The 25,000-nt window shown below is 40.1% G+C and overlaps 2 protein-coding genes across 4 annotated transcripts in view; one reads left to right on the top strand and one right to left on the bottom strand.

Moving 5' to 3' along the window:
- LOC122813140 (nmrA-like family domain-containing protein 1) overlaps positions 1-25,000 on the top strand; it is a 918,981-nt gene that overhangs the window by 234,407 nt on the left and 659,574 nt on the right. The window lies entirely within an intron of this gene.
- Positions 1-25,000, bottom strand: part of NCF2 (neutrophil cytosolic factor 2) — a 612,590-nt gene that overhangs the window by 118,550 nt on the left and 469,040 nt on the right. Inside the window, exon 11 of the mRNA XM_044085286.1 lies at positions 20,169-20,209. Within this exon, the coding sequence (XP_043941221.1) occupies positions 20,169-20,209 (41 nt within the window). The remainder of the gene's footprint in view (positions 1-20,168; positions 20,210-25,000) is intronic.

Raw genomic sequence — 25,000 nt, 5'->3', positions numbered from 1 at the left:
TGCATATACAGACAGACAGACAGACAGACACACACACATACACAGAGACACACACACAGCCCCACACAAGCACATATACACACACACAGTCCCACACAAGCACATATACACACACACCCCTACACCCCCACACCGACACACACACACACACACACACACACACACACACACACACACACACACACACACACACACACACACACACACAGTCCCACACAAGCACATATACACACACACACCCCTACACCCCCACACCAACACCCCCCCCCCCCACACACACACACACACACACACACACACACACACAAACCTAATGTTCAACCATTTAGAATTTACACTTTATTGACTGGATTCGTGACACTAGGTGAATAGCTTCTTTGTCAGGGGAGGCCCAAGGTGGTATTTGTGCTGATTACAGGAAGTTTGGCTAGGGCACAAGGGAACTTCCCCTACTCTTGTTGATGTCACTTTCAATGTGAATTCGCCATTTGAATCATGAGAGTAATGGATGCTACTGATGCTAATGGACTACCTTTGCCTTCTGGCAATTCTTCTGAAAGACTCCCTATTCAATTTAGCACATTATGTACAGGGGTTATATGATTAAGTTTTGGAATTTGTTTGATGAAAATGAACTTTCTAATGTTTCTGCTCTCTCTTGGGGTGATGTGATGAACAGATGAAGTCCTGTATTACTTCTTGTGTCATCTATCTTAGTTGCGAGTAATGGAATGCTTTCTTCTTTGCCTGTGGAATTGACTTTACAGAAATCTGATGGGGAGTCTGTCCAGATTCCTAAGATGGCACCTAAATCTTATGTGAGTGTAGCTAGCAGTAGTTGTGATCAGAAAACCGTTTCTAGTTCCATTTTTTGGACAGCATCATCCTGCCATATGAATAAATCACGGTTTTGACAAATCTATTAACAGGTATGACTTATGGGACAATATTTGATTCCTTTGGGTTGGTCTATGATTGGTGTTTGTGCTTTGTTTATTTGGTATCAGAGCATTTGGAAGCATTAACTTTAGAGACTTTTGAAGTGTCTAAGTCTTTGTTACATGCATTTGAGAAGAAGAAAAAAATCCTTGGAATAGTCTATGTATTTATAGCCCAGAACTTTCAATTTAAGTATAAGGTGTTGGTATAAATGAGAACTTTGGGGTTTGAATCACCAGACATTTTTTTTCATTTTTTTTCTGAGCAATGTACATCAGTTGCTGGTGTGTGACCTCTTTTGGATAAGAGGAAACTGTCGACAGGAGGTTGGACTTTTTAGGTGACTTTTAGAACAGATAATAATAATATTCAGCATTTGCCTAGTGTAATGAACATAAAGAGTTATAAATGCTTTGTTAGGTAGACGGGTCAACCCAAGTCATATTTTACTCATGGGAAATACCAGCATCTATTAAGTGAACATCCGAACAAATTTTGTGCTATTTGTGGGGAAGTTGAACATAGTGATTTAAAATGTGTATTGAAGTGTTATGAATGTGATAGTAAGGGACCGGTCTGGATGGATTGTTGTGCTACACATTTGGTTCCCGAGAAGCCGTTGGAAAATGATAATACTGAGAGTGGTACTGTCTGTAACCATCATGTAAAGAACCGCTCATTTACTGAGAATGGTACTGTCTGTGACCATCATGTAAAGAACCGCTCATTTACTGAGAATGGTACTGTCTGTGACCATCATGTAAAGATCCGCTCATTTACTGAGAATGGTACTGTCTGTGACCATCATGTAAAGAACTGCTCATTTACTGAGAATGGTACTGTCTGTGACCATCATGTAAAGAACTGGACATTTACTGAGAATGGTACTGTCTTTGACCATCATGTAAAGAACTGGTCATTTACTGAGAATGGTACTGTCTGTGACCATCATGTAAAGAACTGGACATTTACTGAGAATGGTACTGTCTGTGACCATCATGTAAAAAAATGGTAATTTATTGAGAACGGTACTCTCTGTGACCATCATGTAAAGAACTGGTCACTTACTGCGAATGGTACTGTCTGTGACCATCATATAAAGAACCGGTCATTTACTGAGAATGGTACTCTCTGTGACCATCATGTAAAGAACCGGTCAGTTACTGAGAATGGTACTCTCTGTGACCATCATGTAAAGAACCGGTCATTTACTGAGAATGGTACTTTCTGTACCATCATGTAAAGAACTGGTCATTTACTGAGAATGGTACTCTCTGTGACCATCATATAAAGAACCGGTCATTTACTGCAAATGGTACTCTCTGTGACCATCATGTAAAGAACCGGTCATTTACTGAGAATGGTACTGTCTGTGACCATCATGTAAAGAACCAGTCATTTGCTGAGAATGGTACTCTCTGTGACCATCGAATGGCACTCTCTGTGACCATCATGTAAAGAACTGGTCATTTAATGAGAATGGTACTCTCTCTGACCATCATGTAAAGAACCAGTCATTTACTGTGAATGGTACTGTCTGTGACCATCATGTAAAGAACTGGTAATTTGCTGAGAATGGTACTCTCTGTTACCATCATGTAAAGAACCGGTCATTTACTGAGAATGGTACTCTCTGTGGCCATCATTTAAAGAACCGGTCATTTACTGAGAATGGTACTCTCTGTGACCATCATGTAAAGAACCGGTCATTTACTGTGAATGGTACTGTCTGTGACCATCATTTAAAGAACTGGTCATTTACTAAGAATGGTACTCTCTGTGACCATCATGTAAAGAACTGGTCATTTACTGAGAATGGTACTCTCTGTGACTATCATGGAAAGAACCGGTCATTTACTGAGAATGGTACTCACTGTGACCATCGAATGGTACTTTCTGTGACCATCATGTAAAGAACTGGTCATTTACTGAGAATGGTACTCTCTGTGACCATCATATAAAGAACCGGTCATTTACTGCAAATGGTACTCTCTGTGACCATCATGTAAAGAACTGGTAATTTATTGAGAATGGTACTCTCTGTGACCATCATGTAAAGAACTGGTCATTTGCTGAGAATGGTACTCTCTGTGACCATCATGTAAAGAACTGGTCATTTACTGAGAATGGTTCTCTCTGTGACCATCATGTAAAGAACTGGTAATTTACTGAGAATGGTACTCTCTCTGACCATTGAATGGCACTCTCTGTGACCATCATATAAAGAACCGGTCATTTACTGAGAATGGTACTCTCTCTGACCATCATATAAAGAACCAGTCATTTACTGAGAATGGTACTCTCTGTGACCATCATGTAAAGAACTGGTCATTTACTGAGAATGGTACTCTCTGTGACCATCATATAAAGAACCAGTCATTTACTGAGAATGGTACTCTCTGTGACCATCGAATGGTACTCTCTGTGACCATCATGTAAAGAACCGGACATTTACTGCAAATGGTACTCTCTGTGACCATCATGTAAAGAACCAGTCATTTGCTGAGAATGTTAATCTCTGTGACCATCAAATGGTACTCTCTGTGACCATCATGTAAAGAACCGGTCATTTACTGAGAATGGTACTCTCTCTGACCATCATGTAAAGAACTGGTCATTTACTGAGAATGGTACTCTCTGTGACCATCATGTAAAAAAACAGTCATTTACTGCGAATGGTACTGTCTGTGACCAGCATGTAAAGAACTGGTCATTTACTGAGAATAGTACTCTCTATGACCATCATGTAAAGAACCGGTCATTTACTGAGAATGGTACTCTCTGTGACCATCATGTAAAGAACTGGTCATTTACTAAGAATGGTACTCTCTGTGACCATCATGTAAAGAACCAGTCATTTGCTGAGAATGGCACTCTCTGTGACCATCATGTAAAGAACTGGTCATTTACTGAGAATGGTACTCTCTGTGACCATCTTGTAAAGAACCAGTCATTTGCTGAGAATGGTACTCTCTGTGACCATCGAATGGCACTCTCTGTGACCATCATGTAAAGAACCGGTCATTTACTGAGAATGGTACTCACTGTGACCATCATGTAAAGAACCGGTCATTTACTGAGAATGGTACTCTCTGTGACCATCATGCAAAGAACCGGTCATTTACTGAGAATGGTACTCTCTGTGACCATCATGTAAAGAACCGGTCATTTACTGAGAATGGTACTCTCTGTGACCATCGAATGGTACTTTCTGTGACCATCATGTAAAGAACTGGTCATTTACTGAGAATGGTACTCTCTGTGACCATCATATAAAGAACCGGTCATTTACTGCAAATGGTACTCTCTGTGACCGTCATGTAAAGAACTGGTCATTTACTGAGAATGGTACTCTCTCTGACCATCATATAAAGAACCGGACATTTACTGCAAATGGTACTCTCTGTGACCATCATGTAAACAACTGGTCATTTACTAAGAATGGTACTCTCTGTGACCATCATGTAAAGAACCGGTCATTTACTGAGAATGGTACTCTCTGTGACTATCATATAAAGAACCAGTAATTTACTGAGAATGGTACTCTCTGTGACCATCGAATGGTACTCTCTGTGACCATCATGTAAAGAACTGGTCATTTACTGAGAATGGTACTCTCTCCGACCATCATATAAAGAACCGGTCATTTACTGCAAATGGTACTCTATGTGACCATCATGTAAAGAACTGGTCATTTACTGAGAATGGTACTCTCTCTGTAACCATCATGTAAAGAACCAGTCATTTGCTGAGAATGTTACTCTCTGTGACCATCGAATGGTACTCTCTGTGACCATCATGTAAAGAACCGGACATTTACTGCAAATGGTACTCTCTGTGACCATCATGTAAAGAACCAGTCATTTGCTGAGAATGTTACTCTCTGTGACCATCAAATGGTACTCTCTGTGACCATCATGTAAAGAACCGGTCATTTACTGAGATTGGTACTCTCTCTGACCATAATGTAAAGAACTGGTCATTTACTGAGAATGGTACTCTCTGTGACCATCATGTAAAACAACAGTCATTTACTGCGAATGGTACTGTCTGTGACCATCATGTAAAGAACTGGTCATTTACTGAGAATAGTACTCTCTATGACCATCATGTAAAGAACCGGTCATTTACTGAGAATGGTACTCTCTATGACCATCATGTAAAGAACTGGTCATTTACTAAGAATGGTACTCTCTGTGACCATCATGTAAAGAACCAGTCATTTGCTGAGAATGGCACTCTCTGTGACCATCATGTAAAGAACTGGTCATTTACTGAGAATGGTACTCTCTGTGACCATCTTGTAAAGAACCAGTCATTTGCTGAGAATGGTACTCTCTGTGACCATCGAATGGCACTCTCTGTGACCATCATGTAAAGAACCGGTCATTTACTGAGAATGGTACTCTCTCTGACCATCATATAAAGAACCAGTCATTTACTGAGAATGGTACTCTCTGTGACCATCGAATGGTACTCTCTGTGACCATCATGTAAAGAACCAGTCATTTACTGAGAATGGTACTCTCTCTGACCATCATGTAAAGAACCGGTCATTTACTGAGAATGGTACTCTCTGTGACCATCATGCAAAGAACCGGTCATTTACTGAGAATGGTACTCTCTGTGACCATCATGTAAAGAACCGGTCATTTACTGAGAATGGTACTCTCTGTGACCATCGAATGGTACTTTCTGTGACCATCATGTAAAGAACTGGTCATTTACTGAGAATGGTACTCTCTGTGACCATCATGTAAAGAACTGGTCATTTACTGAGAATGGTACTCTCTGTGACCATCTTGTAAAGAACCAGTCATTTGCTGAGAATGGTACTCTCTGTGACCATCGAATGGCACTCTCTGTGACCATCATGTAAAGAACCGGTCATTTACTGAGAATGGTACTCTCTCTGACCATCATATAAAGAACCAGTCATTTACTGAGAATGGTACTCTCTGTGACCATCGAATGGTACTCTCTGTGACCATCATGTAAAGAACCGGTTATTTACTGAGAATGGTACTCTCTGTGACCATCATGTAAAGAACCGGTCATTTACTGAGAATGGTACTCTCTGTGACCATCATGCAAAGAACCTGTCATTTACTGAGAATGGTACTCTCTGTGACCATCATGTAAAGAACCGGTCATTTACTGAGAATGGTACTCTCTGTGACCATCGAATGGTACTTTCTGTGACCATCATGTAAAGAACTGGTCATTTACTGAGAATGGTACTCTCTGTGACCATCATATAAAGAACCGGTCATTTACTGCAAATGGTACTCTCTGTGACCATCATGTAAAGAACTGGTCATTTACTGAGAATGGTACTCTCTCTGACCATCATATAAAGAACCGGACATTTACTGCAAATGGTACTCTCTGTGACCATCATGTAAACAACTGGTCATTTACTGAGAATGGTACTCTCTGTGACCATCATGTAAAGAACCGGTCATTTACTGAGAATGGTACTCTCTGTGACTATCATATAAAGAACCAGTAATTTACTGAGAATGGTACTCTCTGTGACCATCGAATGGTACTCTCTGTGACCATCATGTAAAGAACTGGTCATTTACTGAGAATGGTACTCTCTCCGACCATCATATAAAGAACCGGTCATTTACTGCAAATGGTACTCTATGTGACCATCATGTAAAGAACTGGTCATTTACTGAGAATGGTACTCTCTCTGTAACCATCATGTAAAGAACCAGTCATTTGCTGAGAATGTTACTCTCTGTGACCATCGAATGGTACTCTCTGTGACCATCATGTAAAGAACCGGACATTTACTGAGAATGGTACTCTCTCTGACCATAATGTAAAGAACTGGTCATTTACTGAGAATGGTACTCTCTGTGACCATCGTGTAAAACAACAGTCATTTACTGCGAATGGTACTGTCTGTGACCATCATGTAAAGAACTGGTCATTTACTGAGAATAGTACTCTCTATGACCATCATGTAAAGAACCGGTTATTTACTGAGAATGGTACTCTCTGTGACCATCATGTAAAGAACTGGTCATTTATTAAGAATGGTACTCTCTGTGACCATCATGTAAAGAACCAGTCATTTGCTGAGAATGGCACTCTCTGTGACCATCATGTAAAGAACTCGTCATTTACTGAGAATGGTACTCTCTGTGACCATCTTGTAAAGAACCAGTCATTTGCTGAGAATGGTACTCTCTGTGACCATCGAATGGCACTCTCTGTGACCATCATGTAAAGAACCGGTCATTTACTGAGAATGGTACTCTCTCTGACCATCATGTAAAGAACCAGTCATTTACTGAGAATGGTACTCTCTCTGACCATCATGTAAAGAACCGGTCATTTACTGAGAATGGTACTCTCTGTGACCATCATGCAAAGAACCGGTCATTTACTGAGAATGGTACTCTCTGTGACCATCATGTAAAGAACCGGTCATTTACTGAGAATGGTACTCTCTGTGACCATCGAATGGTACTTTCTGTGACCATCATGTAAAGAACTGGTCATTTACTGAGAATGGTACTCTCTGTGACCATCATATAAAGAACTGGTCATTTACTGCAAATGGTACTCTCTGTGACCGTCATGTAAAGAACTGGTCATTTACTGAGAATGGTACTCTCTCTGACCATCATATAAAGAACCGGACATTTACTGCAAATGGTACTCTGTGACCATCATGTAAACAACTGGTCATTTACTGAGAATGGTACTCTCTGTGACTATCATATAAAGAACCAGTAATTTACTGAGAATGGTACTCTCTGTGACCATCAAATGGTACTCTCTGTGACCATCATGTAAAGAACCGGTCATTTACTGAGAATGGTACTCATAGGTTCATAGGTTCATAGTTTTATACTAGGCTATCTGCCCTAAGGCATTTATAAGCCTAGCCCAAAGTTTTGTGGCTTACACCACCCCTTATGTTAAAAAATACTGTGCCCATTAGTTTGTTGTGCCTCTTTCCAGCAGTGACACAGAGATGATTCCCGGGGTAAACCTATGATCTCCCATCCACCGGTCAAGATTTCTCTTGAACAGAGCCAGCAAGGTGCTCTGCCTCACATGGATCGGGATTTTATTCCACAGCACAGGGAGTCTCTGGGTGACAAATCTATCCCTCCAGCATGTCCTATTTATATCCGTGCTAAGGTTTAAGTCGCTTGCTCTAGTGGATCTGGTAGATTTGGATTTTTTGAGGTGGAGCATGTCCATTAATTCCGGGTTGGACATGGCCTTGTATGTCAGGCACAGGTCACCTCTGAGCAGGCGGTATGTGACTGAATAGAGCTGGAGTTTCTTCAGTCTGGCAGCATATGACAGATTTTGGAGTCCCTTTATTCTTTTGGTGAGGAACTTTTGGGGTCTCTCCAATTGCTGCAGGTGTCGGGTGAGATACATCCCGAATGGGGCATTGTACTCGATCATTGGTCTGATAAGTGAAGAGTACAGGAGAACAATGACCTCACTTGATCTGGATGTGAATCCCTTCATGATCAGGTGGGCAATGTAGAAGGTCTTTCTAACCACTTTAGCAATGTGAGTGTCAAAAGAAAGGCCACTGTCAACCTGGGTCCCCAGGTCCTTGATAACCTCTTCTGTGCTTAATGGATTGCCACCTTTATGGTAGCTTGTGGTTACCTTGCTTTTCCCGAAGGGTATGACTGTACATTTTTTGGCATTTAACTTCAGGCCATGGCTCTGGCACCAGCTATCAGTTTCTGTGAGACCCCTCTGAAGGATATCTGTGTCCGATGTACTTTCCACTATGGTGCCCAGTTTGCAGTCATCTGCAAACTTTGTCAGCCATAGTCCTCCTATGTTTGCCTGTACTTCTGAGAAGTAGATGCCGAACAACAGGGGGCCCAGGACTGAGCCCTGTGGGACACCACTTGTGACCGGCTTGGAGTCTGACATGGCGCCAGCAGCTCTAACCCTGTGGGTTCTGTCCTTTAGCCAGTTTGCAACCCATCTTGTGACATATGGGTTTAGATTTAAGCTGGTAAGTTTCTCTATAATACCCGAGTGGGGTATTGTGTCAAAAGCTTTTGCAAGGTCAAGGTAGGCTGTATGGACTGCCTTTCCCTCATCAATGGCCTTGGTGACTGTTTTGAAGAAGTTGACCAAGTTCAAAAGGCATGATCTGCCCTTGACAAAGCCAAACTGGGTCGGGTCCAATGTCTGCAAGTCCCCTATGTCTTCATTATGATCCTCTCCATAGCTTTGCAGACCAGGCTTGTTAAGCTTATGGGGCGGTAATTACCAGGGTCCGTAGAGGCACCGCCTTTGTGGAGTGGGACCACAGTTGCCGTACGCCACTCCTTGGGCACGTATCCTGTGGTAAGGCTAAGATTAAACAGCTGCCTTATATGTGGGTTTAGTTCCTCGTTGAGTTCGTGTAGCACACAGCCGGGGACACCATCCGGTCCCATTGATGCTGTGTTTTTAGCTTTAGAGAGAGCAGCTTTCACCTGCGCATTTGAGATGTCTGGGAGGCTACACTCTGCTGGGATAGTTATCTCTCCTTTTGGGGGGGAGAGGGGGTGAAGTTTGCACTGAACCTGTCTGCCAGTATGTTGGCAATGTCTGTGGGTTCAGTGATTTTTGTATCATTTTGGACTAATTCTGAGCATATCTGGGAGTTTCCACCCAGGTTTCTAACATAGCTGAAGAAGGCCTTATGATTGTCTTTTGAATCTACGGCAATTTTTCTCTCAAAGTTGGCCTTGGATGATTTTATGAGTGCTCGTATTTTTTACTAATAATGATCAAGGGTGTCTTCTCTTTTATGGATTTTGCTCTATCATGTAACAGCTTTCTCCTCTTATTGTAAAGTTTGTTTATGGCTGGGGTCCACCAGACTGGACGTTTGCCCTTGGTGGAAAGAGTCTTGGTTTTATTAGGGATTGCCTGATCCATGCAGTCCTGGAGGTGTTTGTAGAAGGCATTTGTAAGGGCTTCCGCAGCTTGGGTTGTGGTTTCCACTGGCTCGGGGGCCTTGAAGGATACCACACCAGTCTTGAGTAGTGTGAAGTTTGCTTTAGAGAAGTTCTTCACTGTGGTCTTTTTTGTTTGGGGTGGGGGCGGGATGTGGATTTCCAGTGAGATTAGTTTGTGATCTGATCTCACCAATGAGGGATATACTTCCGGTGTGGAGCATTTTGTCCCCATGTTTGTGATGATGAGATCTAGTATATTTTCCCTCTTGTGGGAACGGTGACTAGTTGTTCCATGGCATTTGAATTTATGAACTCCAGGAACCTTTGGGCTAGAAAGTTGGGGCTTGAGTAATGTTCCCAGTCTATATTCAGGTAGTTGAAGTCACCCAATATAATGGTGTTTGGAGATACATTTATACCCTCCAGTGTCTTCAGGAAGGCTGTGTGGGGTTCCTGAGTTTGAGAGGGTGGCCTGTAGCATGCTACAAATTGTAGAGCAGTTTTGCCTATGGTTAATTGCACCTGGATGGTTTCCGATGCTTCGTGCGTTGCCACCAACCTGGAGGTGTGGGTATCCTTGATGAATATGGATACACCCCCTCCTTTTGTGGTGTGGTCTGGGTTTTGGCGGCGGAACGCATGATATGAGGTAAAACCTGATAGTGCCGGGGTGCTCTCAGGAGCCTTGAACCAGGTTTCAGTCACAGCACAGACATCAATGTTCTCCATACTGAGAAGGGCCTCGAGTGTGTGCATTTTGAGATTTAGACTTCTGGCATTGAGCAGCATTACCCTTAGTTTCTTCCCATTTTTGTTTTCTAGGGTGGTAGGTTTAGAATTTGAGCCTTGCCTAAAAAAGGCACTATGGGGGTGGCAAGAGCCTTAGCCAATATCCGGAATCCCAGGGCTGACAGGTGCAAGCCGTCCCTTGCGAAGCAGCGTGGCTTGTCAAGCATGTCATCCCAGGCAGACAGACACTGGATCCCCTTTGAATGACACCAGAAATTAAGCCAATTGTTAAAGCTGATCATCTTGTCTCTATGTTGTGGCATCATTCTTGGTGAAGGAAGGATACTGCTCAGGGTCAGGGTCATACCTGCCTGGGCTACATAATCAGAGAGCTCCTCTATGTCTCTTTTCATGTAGTCCAGGGAGGTACGTCTCAGGTCGTTCACACCAGCATGGACAATGACTGTGTCATATTTGTACTTGCTGTGGAGTGACCCGAGTGCTTGTGTTATGTGGCGGATTCTAGCACCCGATAGGCAGCTTACTGTGACCCTCTCTCATCTTTATATGATGGTCACTCTTTGTGACCATCATATAAAGAACCGGTCATTTACTGCAAATGGTACTCTCTGTGATCATCATGTAAAGAACTGGTCATTTACTGAGAGTGGTACTCTCTCTGACCATCATATAAAGAACCGGACATTTACTGCAAATGGTACTCTCTGTGACCATCATGTAAAGAACTGGTCATATACTGAGAATGGTATTCTCTGTGACCATCATATAAAGAACCAGTCATTTACTGAGAATGGTACTCTGTGACCATCGAATGGTACTCTCTGTGACCATCATGTAAAGAACCGGACATTTACTGCAAATGGTACTCTCTCTGACCATCATGTAAAGAACCAGTCATTTGCTGCGAATGGTACTCTCTGTGACCATCATGTAAAGAACTGGTAATTTATTGAGAATGGTACTCTCTGTGACCATCATGTAAACAACTGGTCATTTGCTGAGAATGGTACTCTCTGTGACCATCATGTAAAGAACTGGTCATTTACTGAGAATGGTACTCTCTGTGACCATCATGTAAAGAACTGGTCATTTACTGAGAATGGTACTCTCTGTGACCATCATGTAAAGAACCAGTCATTTGCTGAGAATGGTACTCTCTGTGACCATCGAATGGCACTCTCTGTGACCATCATATAAAGAACCGGTCATTTACTGAGAATGGTACTCTCTCTGACCATCATATAAAGAACCAGTCATTTACTGAGAATGGTACTCTCTGTGACCATCATGTAAAGAACCAGTCATTTGCTGAGAATGATACTCTCTGTGACCATCGAATGGTACTCTCTGTGACCATCATGTAAAGAACCGGTCATTTACTGAGAATGGTACTCTCTCTGACCATCATGTAAAGAACTGGTCATTTACTGAGAATGGTACTCTCTGTGACCATCATGTAAAACAACAGTCATTTACTGCGAATGGTACTGTCTGTGACCATCATGTAAAGAACTGGTCATTTTCTGAGAATGGTACTCTCTGTGACCATCATGTAAAGAACTGGTCATTTACTGAGAATGGTACTCTTTGTGACCATCATATAAAGAACTGGTCATTTACTGAGAATGGTACTATCTGTAACCATCATGTAAAGAACCAGTCATTTGCTGAGAATGATACTCTCTGTGACCATCGAATGGTACTCTCTGTGACCATCATGTAAAGAACCGGTCATTTACTGAGAATGGTACTCTCTCTGACCATCATGTAAAGAACTGGTCATTTACTGAGAATGGTACTCTCTGTGACCATCATGTAAAACAACAGTCATTTACTGCGAATGGTACTGTCTGTGACCATCATGTAAAGAACTGGTCATTTGCTGAGCATGGTACTCTCTGTTACCATCATGTAAAGAACCAGTCATTTACTGAAAATCGTACTCTCTGTGACCATCATGTAAAGAACCGGTCATTTACTGCAAATGGTACTGTCTGTGACCATCATGTAAAGAACTGGTCATTTACTGAGAATAGTACTCTCTATGACCATCATGTAAAGAACTGGTCATTTACTAAGAATGGTACTCTCTGTGACCATCATGTATAGAAACAGTCATTTGCTGAGAATGGTACTCTCTGTGACCATCATGTAAAGAACTGGCCATTTACTGAGAATGGTACTCTCTGTGACCATCTTGTAAAGAACCAGTCATTTACTGAGAATGGTACTCTCTGTGACCATCGAATGGTACTCTCTGTGACCATCATGTAAAGAAATGGTCATTTACTGGGAATGGTACTCTCTCTGACCATCATATAAAGAACCAGTCATTTACTGAGAATGGTACTCTCTGTGACCATCATGTAAAGAACCGGTCATTTACTGAGAATGGTACTCTCTGTGACCATCATATAAAGAACCAGTAATTTACTGAGAATGGTACTCTCTGTGACCATCGAATGGTACTCTCTGTGACCATCATGTAAAGAACTGGTCATTTACTGAGAATGGTACTCTCTCCGACCATCATATAAAGAACCGGTCATTTACTGCAAATGGTACGCTATGTGACCATCATGTAAAGAACTGGTAATTTACTGAGAATGGTACTCTCTCTGTGACCATCATGTAAAGAACCGGTCATTTACTGAGAATGGTACTCTCTGTGACCATCGAATGTTACTCTCTGTGACCATCATGTAAAGAACCGGTCATTTACTCAGAATGGTACTCTCTGTGACCATCATGTAAAGAAATGGTCATTTACTGAGAATGGTACTGTCTGTGACCATCACGTAAAGAACCGGTCATTTACTGAGAATGGTACTCTCTGTGACCATCATGTAAAGAACCGGTCATTTACTGAAAATGGTACTGTCTGTGACCATCATGTAAAGAACCGGTCATTTACTGAGAATGGTACTCTCTGTAACAATCATGTAAAGAACTGGTCATTTACTGAGAATGGTACTCTCTGTGACCATCATGTAAAGATCTGGTCATTTACTGAGAATGGTACTCTCTGTGACCATCATGTAAAGAACTGGTCATTTACTGAGAATGGTACTCTCTGTGACCATCATGTAAAGAACCAGTCATTTACTGAGAATGGTACTCTCTGTGACCATCATGTAAAGATCTGGTCATTTACTGAGAATGGTATTCTCTGTGACCATCATGTAAAGAACCGGTCATTTACTGAGAATGGCACTGTCTGTGATCATCATGTAAAGAACCGATCATTTACTGATAATGGTACTCTCATTGACCATCATGTAAAGATCTGGTCATTTACTGAGAATGGTACTCTCATTGACCATCATGTAAAGATCTGGTCATTTACTGCGAATGGTACTGTCTGTGACCATCATGTAAAAAAACGAGAAAAACATTAGTTTGGTTAATAAATATTTTGTTTCACTGGATTGTCTATTTGGGATACCAGGAGCTGAATAACTGTATCGTTGTCGTGGTGGTGCTTTGAAGTCTTTTTTCTCTGTTGTTGCTTTTCTGTCTTCGGCACCTTCAGTGGAGGTTGGAAGTTTTTCTTATGTTTTGATCATGTAAAGAATCGGTCACTGGCATAGCTTCTGATGCTGGTACTGCTTTCATTACAGTTCGGCTACCTCTAGGGTCCTCAGACTATGACTGTTTATGTGTGCAAGAGGAGGAGAAGGAAGAAATGGGAAGTGAGATTTCTGTGTTAAAACCTTCTAAGCAAGCTATAGGGGGTACATGTGAAGCAAAGAAAACATAAACTAAAACGAAAGCCAAATAAAGTCTTTGCAAGTAAAAAAAAGTGTAATGCATACTATTATTGATTTATCTCTTAATGTGAGCAGTGTTTGATTATAATAGATTGTCATAGGACTGTAAAGGTGGATGTCATTTATCTATTGGACAACTGACATTTGTCTATGTCTCAAAGACTGCAGATGGAAACTTTATGGAGAAAACCTATGATGTAGTCCTTAGGTAGAGAAACCTGTTCTTGTATAGGTATTACATTAAACATCCTAGAATAATATGTTTAGACATTTCAGTAGGGAAAGTGGATGTCTTGTTTCCTTACACACACACACACACACACACACACACACACACACACACACACACACACCTTACCCGAAACTCTAATCGCCAAGATGACTTCACCTAAATCACTAGTCACCGAAGCTACAAAACACCACACTTTTGAATAAGGAAACTAACCACTTGGCCAACAGGGTGAACTTTGCTGTTTTCCCCACTGTAGTGTGATCTCGGATTTGGTATACTTAGTTAGGGGGTGTTGGGGACAAAACCCCCTACATAGGGGGTGGGGGGCAAAGCCCCCCATTGGAACAGGTTTAGTTTGCATCTGTGATGTTATTTTTCGCTGGTGGCCAAGTGATTAGTTTCCCTATTCAAAAGTGTGGTGTTTCTTAGCTTTGGTAATTAATGGTTTAGTTGAAATCATCTTGGCGATTAGACTTTCAGGTAAGTGTACTTTCAGTTATTACAGGTAGACCCATATATCCATCTATCTATCTATATATATATATATATATATATATATATATATATATATTATATATATATATATATATATGGATCTACTTTTAAATACTAAAATTTCATAATCACGAATACCAAAAAACCAAGGCCGGAATGCTGAAGTCTTGAAATACTGAAACGTTAAAACATCGAAAGTCAAAATACTGAAAGTTCAGAATGCTGACTGTTAGAAGACTAAAATTTAAAATGCCGATTTTGTAATACCAATAATACTGTAGGAAGTCCAAATCCATATTTAGTGTTTTTAAATGCAGTATGTCTCTTTAAATTTGTATAGGAAGTATGTGAACAAATATGGTAGATGTTTCATACACTTCCAGCAGTACCATACTATAAGGTTAGAAAAAGGTTTATGTCCTTTTCCCCACTGTAGTGCAGTCTTGGAGTTGGTATAATGTAGTTGAGGTGTGTGGGGGGCACAGCTCCCTACTTAGGTTGGTTTTAGATAGTCTGGTTAGCAGAGAGAAGGTAAGTGAGTAGCTATTTAATTTTTACAAAGAGTTCTTGTTTGTGTTTTGAAGTATTCAGTGTTTTTTTTTGTACAATACTGTGTGGTGTTTGGTGTAGGGAGTTGTATGTGAGATTTGTGAGTCTAAATTCAATATTTTGAGCTTTGGTGTTTTGCTGTTTCAGTATTTAAAGTTTTTGGCATTGTGATCTTGGTATTTTGGTCTTCGTGATTATGAAATGTCAGTATTTAAAAGTAAATATATATATATATATATATATATATATATATATATATATATATATGTGTGTGTGTGTGTGTGTGTATGTATGAGTATAACGTGATGTTAGGGAAAGGTTTTCAGATGTTAACCGGTCCTTTTTTTGGATAATATCATTTTTTTTGTATTTGATAAATGACTTATGGTTTGCCCAGTTCACTATGTGTTGCTTCATTTCTTAATGAGCAGATTGGTGTTAGCTTTTAAACAAAAGTATAAATATGATTATATCCAGTGAGAATTATTTTATCATAAGTCCAGTAAGAATTTTGTAAGAGTTTGATGAATAACTTTCATACAGCCTTGGGTACAAATAAAATTGAATGTCTGACAGTGGAGTGTAGATTTATAGGAGTAATTATAGTAGAATTCAGCTTATGCTTTAGTAACAGTATTTTGTTACCCAAGGTAAAAACAAACACTTTTTCCTTTTGTTTGGTTAAATCCTATTTTTATGATAATTGTGTTATGTCCTGTTTAAAGAGTGGTAGCAATGGTGAAGTACATTGTACAACTCATTTGTTAACTGGGGTTCACTCTTATGGTGATGGTAGACTGGAATGTTCTACTGATAATCCATTTTATTCTTGGTTAGTTCCATTTTTTCTTTAGGAAAACAGTAACAAATTAATGCCTCGATTACTCTACATAAGTTAGATCGTGTCTTGAAAAAAAGTGAAAATTTCAAGTTTCCCTGGTGTAGATGGAATAAGATATTCTTTTTATAAGCATATGCCATCTGATAAAAAGACTAATTTTTGAGAATTTTAAATACCAGGCTGGAACATGGAGTATGATGTGAGGAAATTGTAGATGGTATATTACAATTTGTGTGGAAGTAGATGGGTGATAAGGAAGTATTGGATAATAAGAGCCCTTTAGCTATTTGTAACTGTAATTACCACATTTTGATGAGTATTATGGATTTAAGACATAGTACATTTGTAAATAGTATTTTGTTGTTTTGGGGTTTTAGTATACAGTGAAGGAAGAGTCAAGATTTGTTGCTGCTTTAGAATGAGATTGTAGATAAATATAGTTAAGTAAAATCTTATGGTTGCTTATTGTGATATAGAAAAACTTTTGATAGTGACAATGATAATCAAACAAGGAATGTTTTAATGCATATTTATTTAATATTTGTTTTTAGTTGAATAAGGTCTAAAATGCTACATGTACTGGAGTCTGCTTAGTCCTGTTTTTATCCTTAAAATAATGGTTAATAGTTGACTTAGTGGTCCATTTATGGCAACGCATGGAATCAAGCAAGCTTGTCCCTTTAATGGTGTTATTTATCCTTGTTGATGAATAACACCAGTGATAATGAATTGCTTTGGTATAGATTTCCTCATTGGGAGGATTGCAATGGTGTTCGTCTTCCTCTTACACTGCTTTATGCTGATGATTTATTTGTGGCTAAAGACAAGTATGTTTTAAAAGTTTTTTTTTCTTCCATGATAAAGGTCCTTCTTTTTTTGGGGGGGAGGGGCTGGGTTATATTTTATTTTAATATTTCCCAATGCAAAGAACTGGAGAAGTATGCAGTTTTGATGATGTTTGTTCTCTTCTATAGGTATTGAGTTTTTGTATATTAGTTTTGGAATAAAAAGAAATATATTTCAAAAATTGCAGAATCTGTTGGAAGGTATTCCTACTGTATGTGCATTCTGAGATACTTTTCAGTTATCTTTTTGTAAGAAAGTATATTTGCTTAATTATGTTTTATTGTGAAAATCATCTTATTTTGGGGAGTGTACAGTTTATGCTTTTTCAGTAAGTAAAGATAATAAATTATTGGGTATTTTCTTTCAGTTTATTGGGGGGACCAATTTAAATCTCATACAATGAGGTATTATGCATTATAATAAAGAAGAATGTGGGTTGGAAGTTATTAATCCTGTGGTATATTTATGTTCTCTTAATTGTATATAGAATATTACATGTAACTATTACACAACATGAATCTCATCTGAGTTTCCTATTGTAGAATTACAATGAATCTACATATGTTGTTAATAATTGTATGTAACTTGTAGATATTTTGAGAGGACTTAAGACTAACAACTGAAAAATAATATTTAGATGAGGAATTAGAATGTTGATAGGGCATGTTTTGCTTGCTGGGTAAGATGAGTACAAATTATGTAGCATGCTTTTAGCAGAGATTTAACTTTATTGTTACGATTTTTTGTATTCTTTTTAAAGGTTAGGCTGTGATCAAGTTTTAACCCTACTATTTATATTAATAGACTAGTTAGAGATGGGCATTGTCAGGTCTAGCTATGGGAGGGGGTTTGCTTTTGGAAAGTTTTTGGTGTGTACAAAATGTATAAATGCAGTTTTAGAAATGTTAAAGTTAGGGGACTAGTTGTCTGAGTACAGGCTGATAGAAAAGGTGTCAATGGTGGGAATAATGTCAATCATGCATGAACAGAACAGGATAGGTTCGAAGACTGACTTTTGATGGACACTTGAAGAAAGTGTTCCAGGATCTTTAATAACAGACTGAATTGTGAAGGTATTGCTTTCCTCTTTTGTTTTTGAACCAGTATTAGAGAAGAAACCTGTCTTACTAAGCTTATTAAGAAGAATGTTATGAGGTATGCTTTCCCAGGCTCAAGTCAGGGTGATACAAATGCTGCCTGTCAACCAATCCATTTTCATGGCAGAGTATTTTGCCAGTGGCATTGTGTAGGCAGAGAGAGTGTTGTGATCTGATCTGAAACTATGCTGGGGGTCAATTAGGGGGCCATATTTATTTATTTATGTGATCCGTTACTAGTGTATGATTTATTTTCTTAAAACAGATTGGTTATGGGGCTGTGTATGGAGATAGGGCAAATGGCAGGGAGGGATGTGGGATTAGCTTTTCTGAGTATTATGATAATTGGAGTGGTTGATCTGAGAAGGGATCAAACCAGTGGTGTAGGATAGTTTAAATACATGACAGAGGGGCTTCTCCATATGCACCTTGTTCAGGAACACGGGGTGGAGACTATTCCTGTTAGGACTGTATTTTGTGTTTAACCTTTCCAGTAGTTTACATACAGCACCAACTACTAATAATCCTTATAAATATATATATATATATATATATATATATATATATATATATATATATATATATATATATATATATATAATATCCTAACTACTAATAATCCTACTTCTGTGGCAATATGTGGATCTGGTCATAGGGTGAAGCAAACATAAACAAAATAAAATGAACAGAAAAGGGGAAATAACTGCAAGGAGCAAATAATGTGTGATAGCATCACTGATTAAGCAAAACAATTAGAGGTGTTCAGTTTCAGGTTATTATGGGACTAGGCAGATTAGCTAAAGGGGAAGACATACTGGAGGAATCCAGTGCCATCCATTGTTATTAGGCTATAGTAGGCAGATTAGCTGGAGGGGAAGACATACTGGAGGAATCCAATGTCATCCATTGTCATTAGGATATAGTAGGAAGATTAGCTGGAAGGGAAGACATACTGAAGGAAGCCAGTGCCATCCATTGTCATTAGGATAGAGCAAGCAGATTAGCTGGAGGGGAAGACATACTGCAGGAATCCATTGCCATCCATTGTCATTAGGATAGAGCAGGCAGATTAGTTGCTGGTGGCTGTGGTAAATGAAGGTAGGAGTATTACTAAACAGAGTAGGCCATGGCAGGTGAAGCTCACTCTCTTTCTTCTATAGGGTATCTGTCTGCCATTGAGAATGTCCAGGGTGCTGCCTATAAACACGTCAACATTATGGTCACTAATTCAGCAGCTGTGTTCTTGCTGTAGTCTTATTTAGTTAGTAAATTCATCCTTAATTAAATCATATACGGTGTAAGTCAGAAACAGACCAACAAATCCAGTACCCTAGGTGGTCTCCTAGTTTGGCTTCTTCAGGCTGGCCATGAACACTTACTCATATGGTACATTATTGCTTTTATGTATTTAACTAATTTATTTTATTTACATTTGGTTGCCAGGTAAAAACATTTACTGGATTATAATCTGACGACAGCTGCAGGGTATGTAATACGCCGTTGTTTAGTTCATGGCTCTGCCTCTTTGTCGCATTGGCAGATCATTGCAAGTTAAAGGTAAATCAGTCACTCAAATTTTAGCATTCTTTTTATTCTGTGCTCTAATGAAAAATCAGGTTTAGCAGGTCCAAGTAACACATGCAGTAGTGCTGTTCATCTCATTGCTGGATTTGTTAATACAAAATAATACGTTACCTTGGGTTTCTGCTCAGTTCTGGTTATGGAGCCAGTGATCTCTAAAATAGAATAAATGCACATTACTCAGAAATGGATTTGTTTTACAGAATGCTTAAACGGTGCTTAGAACAAAGCATTAGTTTTATATGGAAGTACAATGCTTACATGCCTGGTTGTGTGCATACTTTGGCCTTATAAGATTAAATATTTTGTAAATAAAACCAGCAGCCAGAATGTTGTTTGTTGCATCTAATTATTGCAAACTTATTTAGTATGATGTCACATCCAAGTGTGCACACACTTCCACATAAACACACCAGATTTACGTTAAATAAATGCCACTTCCTCCCAAATTAATTGTCTAGATGGGGAAAGACATTTAGTTATGATATCTGCTTACTCATATTCATCTTACGTTTACCAGTGTTGGTGTTTACACTGTACTGATTGTTAATGCGATCACTAAATACATTCTAAAATATTTTTCTGATTACCTGCTTAAATCAGTTCTGGGGTGTGGTGAAGCTGGAGTCCATGTAGCACTGAATGGGAACAGGGCACTGAAACTAGTCTTGCAAAGACCATCAGCTCATCACAAGAGAAATGTACACACATTCCCCAATTTCATGCATTCTTTACAGACAATATGGAGTACTATCAGTTCACCTACAACATGTTTTTCACATATGGGAGGAAACTGAATCCCCAACAGAAAAAAAAAACATTCCAACACAGGGATGACATAACAGACACCACACAGAAGGCACCCAAGCTGAAAAATGACCTGGATAACCAGGTGTTATGAGGCAACTGTACTAACTAATGCACGATTGGTTAGTACAGCTGCACTAATCAATGGGTGGTCGTGTCACCCACGATTACTAAACAGCTTATCATATACTGAAAATGCTGTTGTATTCACTTATATAGGCTGCAGTCTGACTAATGCCCAAGCTTGTATTATGTTAGTACTTGCCATGATTATGGTATGGCATTATATTCTCTAGTACAACTGCCATACCGCTCACATATTTGTTTTGGTTACAGTTTGTTCCATCCTTCCCTCCCTCCAGGACTTGGTGTCTTAGATTGTCTTTACAGGTGCTATTGATAGTGCCGCTGTGGCCTCCTAGGGCATAGGATAGGGACCTAATGTAGTCCAACAGGTGACTCATCCTCTCATGGGGCTTAGGATAGGGACCTAATGTAGTCCAACAAGTAACCCATCCTCTCATGGGGCTTAGGATAGGGACCTAATGTAGTCCAACAGGTGACTCATCCTCTCATGGGGCTTAGGATAGGGACCTAATGTAGTCCAAGTGACTCATCCTCTCATGGGGCTTAGGATAGGGACCTAATGTAGTCCAACAGGTGACTCATCCTCTCATGGGGCTTAGGACAGGGACCTAATGTAGTCCAAGTGACTCATCCTCTCATGGGGCTTAGGATAGGGACCTAATGTAGTCCAACAAGTGACTCATCCTCTCATGGGGCTTAGGACAGGGACCTAATGTAGTCCAAGTGACTCATCCTCTCATGGGGCTTAGGACAGGGACCTAATGTAGTCCAACAGGTGACTCATCCTCTCATGGGGCTTAGGATAGGGACCTAATGTAGTCCAAGTGACTCATCCTCTCATGGGGCTTAGGATAGGGACCTAATGTAGTCCAAGTGACTCATCCTCTCATGGGGCTTAGGACAGGGACCTAATGTAGTCCAACAGGTGACTCATCCTCTCATGGGGCTTAGGATAGGGACCTAATGTAGTCCAAGTGACTCATCCTCTCATGGGGCTTAGGATAGGGACCTAATGAAGTCCAACAAGTGACTCATCCTCTCATAGAGCTTAGGACAGAGACCTAATGTAGTCCAACAAGTGACTTATCTTCTGCAAATAAACTCCTCATAGTGGGAGACTGCTAATTCCGCACCTCTATCTTCATACTTTGGAGAACCCAGATGGTTATCCAGTCATTGTAATATGTGGTACCGGCATCTGTGTTTCTCAAGGTGTACATTAGCTCATCCATCCTTTCCCATTTTCTTTGTGAGGGCAACAGGGTAGACCATGCTTTTTTGTGTTACAACTTATTAAACTCTCAAAACATGCATTCCCAGTTATTTCTTTTTTCTCCGTCACTCCTCCAACATTTGCTATCTACGTGAAAAAAAATTCTTTGAAGTCTGCATGGGGTATAAAAATACCCATGTAAACGCTTCCAAGCAAAGATCCTAACCCTTCAGGACTTGGTTGCATACTTGGGAGCCCTAAGTATGTCTCTCATTGTTTTCCAGTCTCTCTTCCCAGTCTTTTCTAAGCTCCTCTGATTGATTCTTATAGTTATCATGCAATATTTTATATACCTTACTAATTGTCCCTTTTTAACAGCTGCTTCTGTTCTAGATTTGACTGTAACTCTACCAGAGCAGGCCTTTCACTTAAAATCCCCCACGCCTTTATCATTTCCTGTACTCTGAGGTTAAACCCTGGTAGGGAAGGCAGTCTAGCCTGCAATCCAAATGTCTTTTTGGACCCATCCCACTCTGTTATCTTTCTTGTTTGAGTTATTTGCTGCTAGTATCTTGGTTCTTTTGCCAGGTTTATCCAGTAAATTCCAGCCCCTCTTGCCTCTTTTCTGTATCCCTAGTTGCAGTCATCCTGATTGGCAAAATCTCCTTTCTCCATTCTCGTATTGGCTTAGTTCTTTGAATACTTTCTGCTACTTTATGAATATAATATTATTATGGTTGTTATTACTCTCATTAAGTATGTGCATCCAAAATCCCACTCTCTCTCTATTTCTTGAACTTCCCACTTGCTTCATTATCATCATCCCTTTCCACTTTGAATTACAAGCTTCTGCTTGCATTATATATATGAGCCTTAACTGTGTAGCTCTAAAATATCCCTTCAAATCAGGTAAACCTAAACCACTTTGGAAGGATCAAGTTATTCCCCCTTAACTCTTGCCCTTTTTCCCTCCCAGATAAATTCCTTTAAGTTATATTAATTATTGTCAAGTTCTCCTCAGTTTGACAAAAGTATGCCTGACCCATATGCAAGGCTCAAAGGACTAAAACATTTTCACTGTTTGCATCTTACTGTCCACATACATAAATTAAAGTTTCCAGTTTCTCAGTTTTTATATTATCTTTTGTTTAGTCTCTTTCCACATATCCTTAGCTACCGTAATAGAAGCATTTTTTTAGCCCATACTCCTAAATACTTCATCTTATCATGTCCCCATAAATATGGGTTTTGCTGAACCAGTTCAGGTGTAGGTACATTATTTATGGCTATAGCCTTATTTTATTTATGGTTTCCCATCCACTCATCAAGGTTGTGTTTGAAGAGGGTCAGTGAGGTACTCTGACATGTATGGGAATTTTATTCCAGAGATGGGACAGCCTCTGGGAGACAAACCTCTCTCTCCAGCAGGTTTTGTTGATGTCACATATTGGATTTAGGCCTAGCAAGTGGGTAATGCTTGAGGACTTAGACTTACAGCTATGGAGCATCTCCAGTAGGGCAGGGTCCGACATTGCCTTATAGGTGAGACACAGATTACCTCTGAGCAATCTGCATGATACCGAGAAGAGTGATAGTGATTTAAGCCTGTCCGCATAGGATAGGTGTTGGAGGCCATGGATTCTATTTGTGGGTATTTCTGTGGCTTTTCCAGTTGGTGCAGGTGTTTGGAGAGGTACATACCAAATGGGGCATTATACTCAACTATAGGTGTAATAAAGGAGCAGTACAGAGAGGTAATAATCTCCTTTTTTCTGGATTTTTGAGATGAACCAAGTAAAACGCTTTTCTGACCACTGCCACCATATGATGGTCGAATGTGAGATTGTTGTCAACCTGAGTACCCAGGTCTCTCACCACAGATTGTGTGCTTAGGGGGTTGCCGTTGATGTGGTAATCAGTATGGGCCATGTTTTTACCGAATGGTATGATAATACATTTTTTTGCATTTAACTTAAGGCCATGACTTTGACACAAGCTGGTTGTATCTGTGAGACCCTCTTGCAGTATGTTAACATCAACTGGGGAGTCAATGGCAGCACCCAACTTACAGTCATCCACAAACCTGGTCAGCCACAGGTCCTTTGTCTTTCCCTGGACCTCGGAGAAGTATATACCAAACAGTAGGGGTCCCAGGACAGATCCCTGGGAAACACCACTAGTGACAGGTCTGCTGTCGGAGGTGGCAGCACCTATTCTGACCTTGTGGGTCCTATCTGTGAGCCAGTTGGCCACCCATCTGACTAAATAAGGATTAACATCAAGTTATGCTAGCATTTTGATGATACTTGAGTGGGAGGATTGTGTCAAAGGCCTTGGCCAGGTCAAGGTAAGCTGTATGTACTGACTTTCCCTTGTCCAGGGCCTTGGTGACAGTCTCAAAAAGACAACTAAGTTCAATAGGCAAGCTCTGCCCCTGACAAATCCAAATTGGGTGGGGTCGAGTGCTTGGAAATTCCTTGTTTATGAGATCCATAATAATACGCTCCATGATTTTGCAGATCAGACTTGTCAAGCTGATGGGGAGATAGTTTCCCGGGTCAGTATTGGCACCACCTTTGTGCAAAGGGATGACAATGGCAGTTTTCCACTCTGCTGGAATGAAGCCTGTAGTTAGGCTGCGGTTGAATTGAGTGCTCAATGGTGAAGCTAGTTCTTGCTGGAGATAGTGCAGAATACAGCCTGGGATATGATCAGGTCCCATGGAAGCTGTGTTCTTTGCCTTGGATAGGGACTTTAACACTTGATCTACAGATATGTGAGGTGTGTGACAAATATTGGGGATGCTGACTGGGCATTTGAGGGGCAATAAGGGGGTAAA

The sequence above is a fragment of the Protopterus annectens genome, chromosome 10.part0 (assembly GCF_019279795.1).
Source record: "Protopterus annectens isolate FY-2018-M chromosome 10.part0, PAN1.0, whole genome shotgun sequence".
Lineage (NCBI taxonomy): Eukaryota > Metazoa > Chordata > Ceratodontiformes > Protopteridae > Protopterus > Protopterus annectens.
This window is presented reverse-complemented; position numbering and strand designations above follow the sequence as displayed.